The sequence below is a fragment of the Eptesicus fuscus genome, chromosome 20, assembly GCF_027574615.1.
Source record: "Eptesicus fuscus isolate TK198812 chromosome 20, DD_ASM_mEF_20220401, whole genome shotgun sequence".
Lineage (NCBI taxonomy): Eukaryota > Metazoa > Chordata > Mammalia > Chiroptera > Vespertilionidae > Eptesicus > Eptesicus fuscus.
The window spans coordinates 7,561,908-7,580,108 of NC_072492.1; the positions used below are offsets into that span (position 1 = coordinate 7,561,908).

At 40.3% G+C, this 18,201-nt stretch overlaps 1 protein-coding gene across 1 annotated transcript in view; it reads right to left on the reverse strand.

Moving 5' to 3' along the window:
- DNAH9 (dynein axonemal heavy chain 9) overlaps window positions 1-18,201 on the reverse strand; it is a 333,701-nt gene that overhangs the window by 83,929 nt on the left and 231,571 nt on the right. Inside the window, exon 49 of the mRNA XM_054709112.1 lies at window positions 10,236-10,496. Within this exon, the coding sequence (XP_054565087.1) occupies window positions 10,236-10,496 (261 nt within the window). The remainder of the gene's footprint in view (window positions 1-10,235; window positions 10,497-18,201) is intronic.

The following is an 18,201-nucleotide window of genomic DNA, read 5'->3' on the forward strand; positions in this document are numbered from 1 at the left end:
AATGTTATATTATTTGAACATTCAGTGTTCTTTGTATATAGTATCAGATTATTTCCCAGAAATTCTAATTTCACTCGTCAGTATTTGAGAAAGTTTATCCCATCCTCTTCAATGTCTGGTAACATTATTTAATTAAAAAAATCAATTTGATAAGCTGAAAATGGTATGACATTGGTTTAATTCATATATGTGTATATATGTGCATATATATATTTATTAGTGATGCTAAACTTTTTTATGTTTTTAAACTATTTGAATTTCCTGTTATATGAATTACTTGGTATTGTGCCATTGCTTACATCCTGCCCTCCCCCCCGCCCCCCGCCCCCCCCCCCCCCCTGCAACCCAATGCTTATGAATACCTTTGCTTACATTTTTATTGGGCTGTTTGTCTTTTACTTTTTAGTTACTCTATTACAAGAGAGCTAAGTGAAAGAACTTTTATAAAACTGTAGATTGAAGAAATCTAAGAGACAGCAGTTACCCTGGGCTGGTAACTAATGTTGGGCTGGGTGAAGCTGGGGCGTATGCACACATATATACACATATCAATCTCTATTTGTAATATTTTTGAAACTGATTTTCACTGAAAATTATATCTTAAACTTTTTCATGTTATTATTTTTGTAAAACATGAATTTCAATAAACCATACAGGGTTTTATCTCACTTAGATGAACCATAATTTAGTTAGCCAACTCCATATTGTTGGACATTTAGGTTATTAAATCTTTAATAGCTGGTTAAAGGACATAAACTTTTAATGACATTAGAAATAAATAAACCAAAAATCAAATGGAGTTAAATTAGACTTACATTTAACTTTTAAATTATTTGAGGAATAGCTATACTCTTAGAAACATTGAATCTCCCCATTCACAAACTTGGTATATACACCGTATATTTATTTGTCTATTCATATATTATTCTATATCTTTCAACAAGATGTGTAGTTTTCTTCACACACTTTCAACAAATTTATGCTTATTTGTACCTTATGTTTTGGTTGTTATTTTGAAAATATTATGTTTTCTAACTGGCTACTGCTGATATTGGGAAAGCTATTAAGTTTTGTAAATTGTTTTATAATGGGCGCTTAGCACTTCCCTTTTATTTGTCTTATTATATTTTTATGACATCTATGAATACTAATACAGTTGCCTTGTATTTTGTAACATGTCTACTTTTCATTTATTATTGCATTGGCTAGAAATTCCTGGATGCTTTATTGGGGTGGTGGTGATTGTGCTTTTTCTGTGTTACGGGGAATGCTTCCACTGCTCTACCATTAGATGGGGTAGTGTGCTCTTGGACTGGGATTGATTGCCATCTTTAGCAAAATGTCCAACTATCCATTCATTCCTACTTTCCTAAAAGTTTTAATAAAGAATGGATGTTCAATTGTCTTAAGTACCACTTTGACATCTCTCAAATTGCCTGTAGAGCTTTTTTTCTTTGATCTATGGTTGGGTATGGTTATATGACTAGTCTTATATAGAAAGAACTTCTTAGTTGGTGGCATATTGTCACTATATGAATAGTCTTATATACAGAACACTTAGTTGGTAGTATATTACTGTTATATGAATAGTCTTACATACAAAATATCATTTAGGAGCATGGTAATTTGATTTACTGGTATTTTATATAGATGTCTTACACCACTGATCATGAGTTAGATTAATTTGAGGTTTTATTTTTCTCTATCACTTTTAGTATCCAGCTTATCACATAATAAAGGCCTTAACAAGTCCTAGAGGAAAGAAGTCTGAATCTGTAACCCTAGAATTTCCAAAATTATTTGATTATAAAATCTGGGCTTTATTATTATTATTATTTTTAAATATCCTTATTGATTTCAGAGAGGAAAGGAGAGGGAGAGAGAGACAGAAACATCAATAATGAGAGAGAATCACTAACCAGCTGCTTCCTACATACCCAACACTGGGGATCAAGCCCGCAACCAGGCATATGGCCTGACCAGGAATCGAACCGTGACTCCTCATTCATAGGTTGAGCTATGCTGACTGGGCATGATTATAAAGTTTGGGTTTTATATTACTTGATATTAAGTAAAAAGTCAAATGATAGGGAGAAAATATTTACAACATATACACCATGGGTTTAGTAGTAAAAATTATAATGAAGAAGAGTAAATCAATAAGAAAAAAGAAAAAAATCTTACAAAAAAATGGACAAAGAACCTGGACAATAATTGACATTTACAAACATTTCATCCCAAAGCTGCAGAGTATACATTCTTCTCAAGTGCACATGTTAGAACACAAACTGAGTCTCTACAAGTTCAAGAATATTGAAATCATATCAAGCATCTTCTTGGATTACAAAGAGATGGAACTAGAAATCAACTACAATAAAAACACTCAAAAACATTCAAACACAAGGAAGCTAAATAGCATGTTATTAAACAATGAATGGGTTACCAAGATCAAGGAATAAATTAAAAACTTCCTGAAAACAAATGAAAATGAACCCACACAACAACCCCAAATCTATGGGACATATTGAAAGCAGTTTGAGAGGGAAGTTCATAGTGATATAGGCTGTCTCAAAAACCAAGAAAAATATCTAGTAAAGTATCTAACTCTACAACTACTAGTAAAAGAATTAGAAAGAGAACAACAAGAAAAGCCCAGAGAGAACAGAGATCAGAGAGGAAGTAAATAACAGAGGCTGAAAAAAGAAAATACAAAAGATCAGTGAAACCAAGAGCTGGTTCTTTGAAAAGATAAACCAGATTGAGGAACCTTTAGCTAGACTCAAAAAGAAACAAAGAGAGAGGACTCAAGTAAATAAATTCAGAAATGAAAGAGGTGAAGTAACAACTGATACCACAGAAATCTGAAAGATTGTAAAAAAATATTATAAACAACTATATGCTGACAAATTGGACAACCTGAGTGAAATGGACAAATTCCTAGAAAAAAACAATCTTCCAGAACTAACTCAGGAAGAATCAGAAATTCTGAATATAGCAATAACAACTAATGAAACTGAAGCAATAATAATAATAATAATAAAAACTCCCAGCAAACGAAAGTCCTGGACTGGATGGCTTCACAGGGGAGTTTTATCAAACAATCAAAAAAGAACTAACACCTATCCTCCTCAAACTATTTCAAAAAATTCAAGAGGAAGAAAGACTTCCAAGCTCTTCATGTGTTTGTGTGTGTGTGTATTAGAACACATGTTAGAACACAAATTGATATATATATATATATATATATATTTCAGAGAGGAAGGAAGAGAGTTAGAGAGATAGAGACATCAATGATGAGAGAGAATCATTGATTGGCTGCCTCCTGCATGCCCCCTACTGGGGGGGGATCAAGCCTGCAATTTGGGCATGTGCCCTTGGCCAGAATCGAACCTGGGACCCTTTAGTCTGCAGGCCGATGCTCTATCCACTGAGACAAACCGGCCAGGGCCAAGCTCTTCTTATGAGGCCAGTAGTATCCTAATTACAAAACCAGATAAAGACACTACAAAGAAAGAAAATTACAGGCCAGTATCCTTGATGAACATGGATGCCAAAATCCTCAACAAAATATTAGCAAATTGGATCAGCAATATATTAAAAAGATTATTCACCATGCCAAGTGGGATTTATCCCAGGAATGCAAGGCTGATATAATATTTGCAAATCAATAAACATGATACATCACATAAACAAACTGAAAGATAAAAATCATATGATCATATCAATAGATGCAGAAAAAGCATTTGAAAAAATCCAGCACCCATTTAAAAATATATTTTTATTGATTTCAGAAGGGAGAGGGAGAGAGAGATAGAAACATCAATGATGAGAGAGAATCATTGATCGGCTGCCTTCTGCAGGACCCCACTGGGGATCAAGCCTGCAACCCAGGCATATGCCCTGACTGGGAATCGAACTGTGACATCCTGGTTCATTGGTCAATGCTCAACCACTGAGCCACACTAGCCAAGCCCAACACCCATTTTTGATAAAAACTCTCAGCAAAGAGGGAATAGAGGTATCATACATACTTCAACATAATAAAGTCTATATATGACAAACCTACAGCCAACATTATACTCAATTAGCAAAAACTAAAACCATTTCCCTTAAGAACAGGAACAAGACAGGGATGTCTGCTTTCATCACTCTTATTCTACATAGTACTGCAAGTCTCAGTCACAGTGATCAGACAAGAAGAAAAAATAAAAGGCATCCAAATTGGAAAGGAGGAAGGGAAACTGCCATTGACCTTGTCTTCCTCTTCTAGGGACCCTTAGGATGCATTAGGGCCCAGCTGGATAATCCAGGACAATCTCCTCATCTCAAGATCCTTAATTTAATCACACCAATGAAGTCATCTTTGCCACATGAATTAAAATTCTCAGGCTCCAGAGATTAGAGTGTGAATATCTTCGAGGGTGGAGGAGGCATTTATTCAGCTGCCAGGTTCTAGCAAATAAGAGTACTTTTCTTTTGCCCAGAGAAATATTTGCACATATGCAATAAAGATGTATGCACAAGGATATTTGTATTGAGGAAAAAGAACCTAATTAATCACTCAACAATAGCTAAATTAATACAGTACAATTATACCATGAGGCAGTATGAAGCATTAAGTGAAGTTTCAATGCATGTACTGGCATGAAATAGTCTTATTTCATGAGGAAAAGTAAGTTGACATTATAAGGAGGGGCAGAAATAGACTTATAGTTATGAGTACAAGAAATACAGAGTTTATTCTTGTATTATTATTTATTAACTACTAGAGGCCCGGTGCACAAAATTCATGCATGGGGGGGCGGGTCTCTCAGCTCGGCCTGCACTGTCTCACAATCCGGGACCCCTCGGACATCCCTCTTGCAATCCGGGACCGTTGGCTCCTAACCGCTTGCCTGCCTGCCTGCCTGATCACCCCTAACCACTCTGCCTGCCTGCCTAATTGCCCCTAACCACTCGCCTGCCTGCCTAATTTCCCCTAACCGCTCTGCCTGCCTGCCTGATCACCCCTAACCACTCTGCCTGCCTGCCTGATGCCCCTAACTGCTCTCCTGCATGCCTGATTGCCCCTAACCACCTCTGCCTCTGCCCCCGCCACAGTGGCTTCATCTGGAAGGCTATCCGGAATGATGACTGGGAGGTTGTTCGGCTGTCTGGTCTAATTAGCATATTACACTTTTATTATTATAGATAGTATTATTTTCCATATGAACAACTATAAACCTACTTTTGCCCCACCCTGTACATTTATATTTAAAATATGATATACTTTTTGTGTGCATTTGTACAAATATAAATACACAGAGCAGAACTTCTCTCTTAGGAGAGTAAAAAAGAGGGTGATTTTATATTTTATGCCATTTGAATTATTTTTAACAACACAAATGACATTATATATTATTTATATAACAAAAAATAAGCTCACTGTAAGAAATACAAGGGAAATAAATAAAAAATCCCAAATAACTTTGTAGGGTGAAAAAAGAGCCATGAAATTGTAAGCAGAGCTGTTCCTTAACTAGGCAGGAAAAGTTTTATTGGATTTATTTCAGTTTAGCCATAAAAGTGAAATAAAACTGCCAAAGCAGAAACTGAAAATGTGCAGAGACTCACTACCAAGCTCTGATTTGCAGGTTTTCTTTATATTAACGAAAGATTCATTGTTAACTTGGAAAATGATGAGAAAACAGGGGAGTGGTTCTTAAATACCAGAGTCCTATGAATGCAGAGGGCTTGAGGGTACCTGAGGGACCCTCGAGTTTATGAAGCAATACTTCCCTTATTACATGTGGTCCAGTCCCATCTATCCCACTTCAGCAGTGGGTGAAATGGGTGAAGGGTCAAAAGGTTATAAGATTAAAAAGTCCTGGGGCAGAATGTACAGCATGATGATTATAGTTAACAATACTAAGTTGTATTTTTAAAGTTGCTAAGAGAGCAGATCTTAAAAAATTCTTATCCAACAAAACCTCCAAACCCCCCCCCCCCACCCACCACACACACTGTAACTATGTGTGGTGGATGGGCTAGCTAGACTTATTGCAGTCATTATTTTGCAATATATACAAACATTGAATTTAGTTTGTACAACTAAAACTAATGTAATATCATATGTCAATTGTATCTGAATTTAAAAAATGCTGTTTGAGACCCATCAGTGAGCTGTAACCTGTGGATGTAAACACCAGTCCACAGGTCCACTTCTTAGCGATAAATGGGGCTGCTAATGGTCCCAATCCACCTGGAGGGACTCATCTCCACATCAACTTCCAAGGAGCCCACTGTGACCCTGGCTCAGACACACCTCACCCGTTCCTGCAGCCATGTCTTTGCAAACGTGACTCCTCTCCTGGACGGTCTTTTCCAGTAAAATGCACATCCTGTGGTCATGAAGCGTTTTCTCTTGCCTCATTCTACCTGCCAGGCAGTCAGCTGTGCCCTCCTCTGTGCTCTCAAGCCATTGAGAATGAAAAAGTTTCATTTCCGTTAATGTAATACATGCACAGAATGTACAAACTCTAAGAAAGCTACAAGGCTTAAAGCACAGGCCCACTGCACTCCAACTCCAGCTCCCCCAAAGCCACCACTCACAGTTTCTCCCAGCATTAATTCTGCATCTCACTCCTTATCCATAAATAACATGCTTATGCTGCTATGTTTTCTCGATTTAAATGATATCAAGCGACTTCCTATAAAGTGTGAATATTTAGCTATTTTTACCGCCTTCTTTTCCCTTCTAATTGTCCTTCCCCCACTATCCTATATAATAAAAGGCTAATATGCTAATCGACCAAACGGCGGAATGACTGGTCACTATGACATGCACGGACCACCAGGGGGCAGATGCTCAATGGAGGAGCTGTGCCCTGGTGGTCAGTGAGCTTCCACAGGTGGAGCGCCGCTCAGCTAGAAGCCAGGCTCACAGCTGGTAAGTGCAGCAGTGGTGGTGAGAGCCTCTCCTGCCTCCAAGGCAGCACTAAGGATGTCCGACTGCTGGCTTAGGCCCACAGGGAAGTGAGCCTAAGCCATCAGTTGGACATCCCCAAAGGGCTCCCAGGCTGTGAGAGGGTGCAGGCCAGGCTGAGGGACCTCCCCTACCCCCGAGTGCACAGATTTCGTACACCGGGCCTCTAGTTGTTACATAATGACTTTTAGTTGAAGAACATTCATTATGTACTTGATAATGGTGATTAATATTGTTTACCTTGGGTTATATTTTCTTCCTGTATGTCTTAAATGTTTTCTGAAATTAATAAATACTTTTATTATTTTTTTTCTGATAAGGTAACTTTTAGGCAAACAGCTGAAAGAAGAAGAGGAGGGAACCATGGGGATACCTGGGAGAAGAGCATTCCATACTGCCAATTTCTTGTTCAAAGGCCCTGGGTGCGTTTGTGCTGGGAGTGTTTGAGACACAGCCAGAGGTTCATGTGGGTGGAGAAGAGTGACAAGAGGAAGAGGAGTAACTGATGTAGTAGAAGAGGTGGACCTGGCAAAATCACATAGGGCGAGTAGGCCTGGTGACAACTTTGGATTTTATCCTGAGTATCATGGGAAGCCAATGGAAGATTCTGAATAGAGGGATGACATGGTCAAACTGCTGTTTCTGAAAGATCACTCAGAGTGCTGTAATGGGCAAAGGCGTCACTGTAGCGGAGGTGTAAGCAGGAGGCCAACGGAGAGGCTATTGCCGTAGTCCGGGGAAGAGACCATGGTGGCTTGGACCGTAGTGGTAGCAGTAGAACAGACCATTTGAATTCTGGATATATTTTGAAGGTAGAATTGATAGAATTTGCTAATAAATTGGATGGGAATGTGAGATAAGAGCCCATTAATTCCTATTTGCCCCTTTCCAGGTAATAAAGAATAGAAACAGAGGGATCAAGAACTTCAGTGACTTGTGCCAGGCTACACAGCTAATTAGAAGAAAAGTACCTATGATATGGCCTGGCACATAGTAGGCACTCATGTTTATTTTTCCACCAATAATCAATCAACTAACTAACTAACCATCCAACAACTTAACCAAAAGTATTTATGGGCGTTCACATTTTTTCCAGTTTCATGGAAACAGAAATGATAACACTTGTTATAATGACATCATCAACATTTACTGAGTGGCTGACATCTGTTAGTTACTTTTCATATATTGTCTCATTTAATCCTTATAACACCTAATGGGAACTATATTACTATTACCTCCACTTAATAAAGGAAATGAAGGCTCAGAGAAGATAAAATCACTCCCAGAGCCACACACAGTAAAGAGACCAGCCAATATTTAAACGCAGCTCATCTTAGAACTTATGCCTGTGTCAGAAGACCTTATGATGTGACTAGTGGACACGGCAAGAGGGTGTATTAACAAAGCAGTGCATCTTCTGTGCTCTAAAAACCAAATATGTTTGATTTTGAAATATGAGTAGGATTCAGAATGAGGCAAAAGAAGAGGAAATCCTAAATTCTGGGGTTGGGAAGGGTACTACAGTCTAACCAAAGACCGAGAGATGGATATGGATGCCACTGTGAGAGGTCAGAGAGAAGCCTGGCCTGGCTGTATTATAAGGTTCCAGCTGAGAATTGGTAGCATAATTGGGTTACACCTCCAGGTCCTGGCCTACCCAATGATACCCAAAGTTCCCAGAGGAGAAACTCTGTGTTTTCTATTAATTAGGGTAGAGGCCAACTTAAGGCCTTTATAAGCCCTACGTGCCCTTACTTTTAGGGAGTCCAACCCACATCATAAAAATATTAAAATGCACTCATCTCTCCCATTAAATACAATTTATATATAACTATACACAACAACAGGATTTTACAATATACCTCATTTAGTCTCAGATTTGCTGAGGCCCTAGGACAAAAGATACTACCTTCCAAAGTGAGGTGAAGCCATGCAGAACTAATAAAAGAAGGTTTCAAAAGACCTGCCCTTCTGCTCCTCCTTAACCCTTCACTTACATTGAGGGTACAAAGGAGCCAGAATTTTGGAGAATAAGGGAGGTCTTTTAGTGAGAACTGTTGGGGAGTCCCACTCATCTGCCTTGAAGGGAAGATGTGGGGCATCTGCCCCTTCCTTTCACATCAAATTTAGAGGGAGGGGCTTTAAGGAGACCAATCAGAAAGCTTAAATGTTTCCCCCATAGTTTGAGCAACACAGCGGTCTGGAGTCTAAGGTATAGCCCTGAAATCAAGAGTGGGACAATACTGGCTAGCCTCCCAACAGTGGAACTAGGGACAGTATGCTGCATGGATGGGCAACACCCGCAGAGCACGTTTAGAGAAGGGAGGCACAGATGTCTCCCATGGACCAAGATGTGTGCACAGCACACCTGGCATAGGTTGTCTTAGACCCTGACCACGCAGTCCATGTGAAGGGCCAAGTGAATTGCTAGACTCTCAGGAGAAAGAGAAGAAAGCAACCTTCAGGGGGAAGACATCTCAACAGAGAAAGTGTCATTTCCTCTGTGATGCCAACTCCTGAAGACGTGAGCCCGTCTGCACTTTTCTCTCTTCGCTCCCTTGGCCCCTCAGCCATGGTTATCCCAGTGCGCAAGAAGCTGAAATGTGAAAAACAATAAAAGGAAGGAGCTAGCCACATGTTCCCCCAACACATGGAGTAAATTGAAAGGGAACCAAAATAAAGTTGCCTTATGAATGCAGCTCAAGAGTCATGCCTGTTCCACCGAATGGTTATGAATATGAGTTAAATTTAGTTGACACATAGTTACATGTTGTTGACAATTGAATGCTTGCTAATTTTGATTTTGTAGATTTTTAAGAATATTTTGGAGACAACACCTTGTTTTACTCTCACATCATAAACATTTCCATAGGACCTTAAAAGGCTTTTGTATCCGATAGTACATAATGGGTAAATGTATGGCCAGAAGATCTCTGGACTTGGATTATAAAGTCTGGCTCCAATATTGAGGTTTGTGACTCCAGGCAAGTCAGTTCTCATCCCTGGGCCCTGCACAGGTTGACCCCTTCTGCCCTGATTGGTTCTAAGACTCACATCTCTGGGGTTTTATTGGTAGCTTCTGGGGATTGACATAGTCCATTTAAATAAATGTTTGTTTGCTTAATGAATGAGCTAGTGACAGCTGGAGTCCACCCTAAGCTCTCCTAATGTTGCCCTTGTATCTGTTTGGATCACCAGGGTATCAGGTTGCCTCTGGGAAAGGGGAGGAATCTGCTGCCCTGAGGGTGGGCAGGCACCACAGACATCCTACCTTGTTGAGGGTGTTGAGAGCTTCCTGGGCTGCTGTGAGTGCAGGCTCTGCTTTGGCCAGGTCTTCTTCACAGTCCTTCTGCTTCTGCTGCACCTCCAGCATAATGAGGGCCACCTTCTGCTCCTCCTCGTCCGCCATGGCTTTCTCTCGGCTCACCTTGTCGGTCTCTACGCCCACCTCCTGAATCAGCTTGTCTGCATCTTCATTCTTCTGCTTCAGCTCCACTTCCTGCGTGGCCAGCTTGGCTTTCAGATCATCCACCTGCAGCGGAGAAGCACCAGGCTTATTGGGAGTCGAGGGACTTGGGACACAGCCCTGGGGATCTGATCCTGCAGAGCAGGGAAGAATGCCGACTCCTGATGCGAAGGTGCAAAGCTAAGCTCTTAGCTGGGACCAAGCTCCCAGACCCGGGGAAGGAAAGAAACCTACTGTCAGTGTGGTGGAAGGTTCTAAGGAACACACACTGTCACCAGTCTTTCTCCTTGATGCCCAAGTGACTCAGGCTGCTTCTCACTGACATTAGTGCTGTGTCTCATAAAAATTCATGTGCCTAACATAATACCTTGCACATAGTAGGCCCTTAATGAATATGTCATTGTTTAATTGAAATTGGCCATTGTGGAGTATAACAAGAATTTAGGAAGCAATAAAAAGCGAGTGTCTACTGTGTATCCTGAGGGAGTGAATATATGGGCAGTGGCCTGACCATATATAAAAGTAGGACTCTGATCTACACTAGTAGCCACCTGCCCAGGAAATCAACCTAGTACCTCCACTAAACAGCTCAGGAGGCCAGCCTGCTGTCAGTCAGACATACAGGAAGTCAGACAGCTGTCTAAGTAACGATCCAAAAGACAAACCATAACCTGTGTAACAACTGACCCAGAATGGCCAAGATGATTGATAACTGACAAATTTCTTAGTCTTTGTCTCTGTTTCCAACTTAGGACCAGCCAGAGGAAGTCAAATGCTCACCCCTGATGGATCAGACGGACGCCCCCTTCTAGTCAGCCCGCCTACACCTGCCCCAGCCAACAACCTCCACCAGGACGGAGCCAGGCCTCTTGTCCTTCCACTGTACAGCTCTACCACTGCCCCTCCCGCCTGTGGTCTCAGCCAAAATGCAAATGACATGGCTGACTCCCTTGCGAGAGCAAGCTCTGAATAAAGAGCTGTCCCTTGTTCTCAGTTGATTGGTCTTCATTTATGTCCACAACCCAGTTTGAACAAGCTGAAGTGGGACAGCAAGAGGCTCAATGGTCCAGATGAGCTGGGTTCGCCATCCAGCCTCCACATTTATATGCAGGTTGGAGGCAGTGATGGGAATATCAGCACCCAGGAATCTGTCCGTTGCTCGGATCAGCTGGAGAGAGAGGAATGGTTTTTTTATGTACGTTCGGTTCCCTAGAATGTGGTGGTTCTGATGTAGCCACCAGCCCAGCACCATCAGCCTCGCCTGGGAACTAGTTAGAAATGCAGAGTCTCGGGCCCACTCCAGACCTATGGAATCAGGAATTCTGGAGGTGGGGCCCTGCAGCCTGTTTTAACAGGCTCTCTGGGTGAGTCGGATGCTCCCCCAGGTTTGAGAATCACTGGCTTAGTGTTATGGCCCTTTCACATGCAAAGAGAACACTCAGATCTATTTATTTCTGGAAAGTAAAAAGCCACTGTATTTGCAATAGGGCCCATAAATTACACCCAGAATGACCTCTTGTTTCTCACTTTTCTGCAGTCTATTTCACACAACAACCGAAGATTACTTCAGAGCTCTTAGAACACGTTAAGCAGATTCAACTGCTTTATGATGCAAAATACATAAGGAGAAATATAAAACGGAGGCTTGGGCGTGCCGATAATTCCCTTTTCATGGCAGATCAAAAGAAAAGAAAAAGAAAGCAGAAAAAATGAATGCTCTTTAATTTTGTGTATTCATGGGGACTGGAGACTTTGCATTAACCCCGGATGGAGGCCTGCTCCCTAGAGCACGTCCTATATCCCCATGTCGGAAGGTTAATCCATTTCCATCTCCCGTGGCTCAGCTGCAGAGTTCTTTCCACAAGGACAAAGATGCAATTGTAAATCAAAATGATTGAACCATATAATCACTCCAGTCAGCAAACACAACAGTAACTTTTTGTTCCTTTTTAAATCTTGGGAGATTTGAGAAAATTGAAGTGGTTTTTTTCTTCGTTGTTTGTTTTATTGATTGCAGATATGGCTTCTGACCTCAGACCCAAGGTAAGTAATCACCTGCATGTGAATGGGAGCTTTATAGCTCTTAAACGGTGACATGGAGTGACAGGAGGGACCTGCCAGTCAGAATTAGGCCCTTCCCTGCAAAGCTATAGAGAAGGCATAACTCAGGTTCATTTCATGGCCCTTCTGCAACAGAACAGGACATAGAATAGTTCGCTGGCAATTTTCCCCCTCTCTTTTCTCTTACTCAGAGCATTCAAGCCATCCTCTGGATCTCTTCTTACTTAAGACACCCCCACACCTGGGAAGGAGCACGGAGGGCCCCTTTCCTCGGTCTTGCCAGCTCCATGAATATCAACGTTTTGTGGCAAGTGGGGGGATGTTGTCTGAGTGGGATGATGACAAAATTGTGGTGGGAGACGCTCCCTTCTTCAAGGATCAGGTTCCTTTTGCTACAAAGAGATGTCAAGCTGCCCAGGACCTTCTCACCAGGGCTCTAGAAAAAGGAAGGGGATCCCAGGTCAACCAATGGCGAATAATACTCCACCAAGGGTTAGAGGCCTAAAAATAAATAAATAAATAAATAAATAAATAAATAAATAAATAAATAAATAAATAAAATTAATAATAATAAAAGGATTGGAGGCCTAGCGGTATCTTCGTTCTTTCTTTCTTTTATTTTTATTTAAATTCTTTATTGTTTAAAGTATTACAAAAGTCTCCTTTTTCCCCCACTGACCTCTTGCCAGCTGTTCCCACCCCCAGCACATGCCCTCACCACCCTACTGACTATGTCCATTGGTTATGCTCATATGCATGCATACAAGTCCTTTGGTTGATCTCTTACCCTTTACCCACGCCCCTGCCTTCCCTCTTAGGTTGGACGGTCTGTTTGATGCTTCTATGACTCTGGCTCTACTTTTGTTCATCAGTTTATGTTGTTCCTTATATTCCACAAATGAATGAGATCATGTGATATTTATCTTTCTCTGACTGGCTTATTTCACTTAGCATAATGCTCTCCAGGTCCATCCAGGCTGTTGTAAATGGTAAGAGTTCCTTCTTTTTTTTATAGCAACGTAGTATTCCACTGTGTAGATGTACCACAGTTTTTTAATCCACACATCTGCTGATGGGCACTTAGGCTGTTTTCAAATCTTAGCTATTGTAAATTGTGCTATGAACATAAGGATGCATATATCCTTTCTGACTGGTGTTTCTGATTCTTGGGATATATTCCTAGAAGTGGGATCACTGGGTCAAATGGGAGTTCCATTTTTAATTTTTTGAGAAAACTCCATACTGTTTTCCACAGTGGCTGCACCAGTCTGCATTCCCACTAGCAGTGCACAAGGGTTCCTTTTCCTCCACATCCTCACCAGCACTTGTCGTTTGTTGATTTGTTGATGATAGCCATTCTGACAGGTGTGAGATGGTACCACATTGTTGTTTTGATTTGCATCTCTCGGATAATTAGTGACTTTGAGCATGTCTCTTGGCCTTCTGTATGTTCTCTTTTGAAAAGTGTCTAATTAGGTCCTTTGCCCATTTTTTGATTGGATTGTTAACCTTCCTTTTGTTAAGTTGTATGAGTTCCCTATAAATTTTGGAGATTAAACCCTTATTGGAGATAAAATTGGTAAATATGTTCTCCCATGCAGTGGGCTTTCTTGTTGTTTTGTTGATTTTTTTTTTTTTTTTTTTGCTGTGCAGAAGTTTTTTATTTTGATGTAGTCCTATTTGTTTATTTTCTCCTTAGTTTCCATTGTCCCAGGAGCTGTATCGGTAAAGATATTGCTACAACATATGTCTGATATTTTGTTGCCTATAGATTCTTCTAAGATTTTTTATAGTTTCCCGTCTTATGTTTAAGTTCTTTATCCATTTTAAGTTATTTTTGTGTATGCAAGCATGTCAAACTCAAAGGCTAATGCAGGCCAAATAAACAAGTTTATGTGGGCAGCAATAAAACAAAAGCTTCAATTTTCATAGAAACGTAGATTTACTTTGATAGAGACATGCTGAATACAAAGGGCTGAAATAAATGAGTAATCATTAACATGAAATAATAGAACATTTTAATAAAAATTAATATTTTTTTCTTAAACATTAACTTACCAGACACTGAATAACTGCACAAATTAACAAATGTAACACAAATAAACCTATTTTTCTTGTTCTCTGAAAGTGAAACATTTCCTATTGCGCACACCAAACAAGCCAGACCAAGACTAATGACATGGCAATCGGTTGCTAAAATATTCGCTGCTAGTATCAGTGGAGAGAAATGGTGTGCCTGCGTGTAAGGAAAATGAATGCAACACGATTATAGTAATTAGCAAACGTTGTAGTCCATTATTAATAATTATGTATAACAGGATATTGTAAAAATTAAGTTATGAAATTTATATGTTGGCTGGGCAGCAAAAATATTCGTTATGGGCCACATGTGGCCCACGCAGACCATGAGTTTGACATGCTTGGTGTATGGTGTAAGTTGGTGATCTAGTTTCATTTTTTTGCATGTATCTGCCCAATTTTCCCAACACCATTTATTGAAAAGACTGTCTTGACTCCATAGTATGCTCTTGCCTCTTCTGTCAAGTATTAATTGAGCATAATGGCTTGGTCGATTTCTGGGTTCTCTGTTGTGTTTCATTGGTCTATATGTCTGTTCTTGTGCCAGTACCAGGCAGTTCTGAGAACAGTGGCTTTGTAATACAGCTTGATATCTGGTATTGTGATCCCTCCAACTTTGTTCTTCTTTCTCAAGATTGCTGCAACTATTTGAGGTCTTTTTTTTTTTTTTTATCCCATATGCATTTTTGGAGAGTTTGTTCTAGGTCTGTGAAATATGCCATTGGTATTTTAATGGGGATTGCATTGAATCTATAGATTGCTTTGGGTAGTCTGGGTATTTTAATGATGTTGATTCTACCAATCCATGAACACAGTATATTCTTCCATTTGCTTATGTCTTCCTCTATTTCCTTTTTCAATGTCCTGTAGTTTTCCGAGTACAGGTCTTCTACCTCCTTAGTGAAGTTTATTCCTAGGTATCTTAATTTTTTTTATTGCAATGGTAAATTGGATTTTTTTTTAAGTTTCTCTTTCTGTGAGTTCATTTTTGTTATATAAAAAATTCATAGATTTCTGGGTGTTAATTTTGTGTCCTGCTACATTACCGAATTCATTTATTATGTCTAGTAGTTTTTTGATGGAATCTTTGGGGTTTTCTATGTACAGTATCATGTCATCTCTGAATAATGAGACAGTTTTACAATTTTTTTTTCCAATTTGGATGCTTTTTATTTCTTCTTCTTGTCTGATCGCTAGCACTTCCAGTACTATGTCGAACAGGAATGGTGAAAGTGAGCATCCCTGTCTTGTTCCTGTTCTTAGGGGAAATGGTTTTAATTTTTGCCCATTGAGTATGATGTTGGCTGTAGGTTTTTATTGGTATCTTTATAAGGCTTTTATTGGTATCTTCTTTCTTAGCTCTGAGTTCATATAGTTACCCAACACTTTCTGATAGGAATTTGGACTTCAAGCCGCTTTCCTCTTAGACGTTGATGTTTCTAACTATCCTATATAATAAAACCCTAATACGCAAATCAACTGAACAGCAGAATGACCGGTTGCTATGACGTGCACTGACCACCAGCGGGGGGGTAGATGCTCAATACAGGAGCTGCCCCCTGGTGGTCAGTACACTCCCACAGGGGGAGCGCTGCTCAGCCAGAAGCTGGGCTCCCAGCTGGCAAATGCAGTGGTGGTGGCAGGAGCCTCTTCCGTCTCTGCAGCAGCACTAAGGACCCCTTGTCAGACAATCCCCGAGGAGTCCCAGACTGTGAGAGGGTGCAGGCTGGGCTGAGGGATCCCCCCCGCCCCCAGTGCACAAATGTTGTGCACCAGGCCTGTAGTACTAGATATTTGTTATGCTCCCCTGTTCTGATAATATAGTTTGATTTTCCTTCAGAGAACTCCACCTTCCTCTGTCCTTATAGTTTGGGTGGGATTGACTTCAGCAATGGTCATTGGATCCTGGCTTGGCAAATGAAAGCATCCAAGTCAGAGAGATTGGTTCAACTGTGGGTAAACTAATGACTCAAAGAGGCCAATTAGAGCCACTGGCCATTAATCCAGGAACTTGGCTGAAAATAGCAGGAAAGAGGAACTGCTTTTATGCTGGGGCTGCAACGCAGATAGAATCCAAGCCACAGGAGCTGCCTGCCTGCACAGGGACATGGGTGAGTATCCAGCTCCAGCCCTGCCCAAACTAAGCTCTGACCCATACTTTTCAGTTATACTAATCAATGCATTTCTTTTTATCTTATTTTGTTGTCTCATCTAAACGAAGTTTAGTTGGATTTTAGTTAGTTGCCATCAAAAGGGTCCTAATAAATATATCATGCAATCTAAAAATGTTCTCTCTTTTTCTCTTCTTTTATCTCCTCTCCCTCCCCTCCCCTCCTGTCCTTTCCTTCTTTGCATTTTTTTTTTCTTTTTGCTAAGTGAATTTGACTTAGTATTTTTCGATTGCAACAAAAAGAGTCCTGAATACACTATTGTAAATTATTAACTGTAAATTATTAACAGGTAAATTTGGTGGCCTGAGATGATTTAAAAACCTAAGATAAACTGAATTATAAAAGTTCCCAGATTGACAGACTTGCTGATTAAATCCTATATGCAGTAGCCTGTGGGCCTTTTGTGAGCATTTATTTCAATCCAACAGCCCCATTTCCTCATGAATACTCCTGAGTTAGATTCAGAAGCGAGGATGATGTGGGTGCTGAGGATATCAGTGAAAGATGAGGTGAGACCCAGGGCAGGATTGGGGGCTCTGACTGTGTCAAGGGAGAGAAAACAAGTTATACCAACTGTGAAGACGTCAGCTGAAGCTGAAGCAAAGACAGAAGATGCATCCTACAGACCCAGAAGGACCCTCCATCCATCATCAGAGCCGATGGGAACCGGAGGGCCACACTCAGTGTTTCACCAGCTGCTCCTGAAGCCTGACACCACCGCAGACACAGAGGAAACACCTGCAGGGGAAAACTCTCAGCTGCTGCCCTCCAGAGCCAGAGTCTAAACCTGAAGTCACCAAGGCAGCCTGAAATGCAACACTGAGAGCTTTCTATGCTTAAATGACAAAGATGGACCCAGAGCTAAGTTAAATCCAGTTATAGAAAAATAGTTACATTTCTGATGAGCTGAGGCTAAGCATAAAATTATATCTAAAGTTTCTAAACTTTATTGCCATTATTACCATTATTATTACTACTTCTAATACAACTATTATTGCTAAATAAATTTGGAGTCTGTCTAGCTAGAGCTGGGGGATTCATTCAGTCTACTCCCACCAGATTATGAACACCAAAAACAGTCATAATTGGGCCACAGGATACTGATAGAATATAGCTCAAGTCATTATTCTTCCATCAGATTATGATGATGTGCTTCAGTCCTTCTACCCAAAGAACAATTCCAGATGAAGGGTTTATATCAGAGTTAGAAACCCTAGATACCATTTTTATAAGAAGAATCAGCATTATAAAGGCCAATAAGTATGAAATATGCAGCAGGTACACAGTATTGCCAAGATCCATCCTTCATCCCACTCTGAGCTTGTATGTGATTTAGAACTTGTTCATTGTTTATTTACCTATAAGTCTATCATATCCCATCTATCCATTTATCTATCCATTTATAGAGTACCTCATATGTGCTGATGAATCCTGCCCCTGAAGGACTGATAACAGTATGG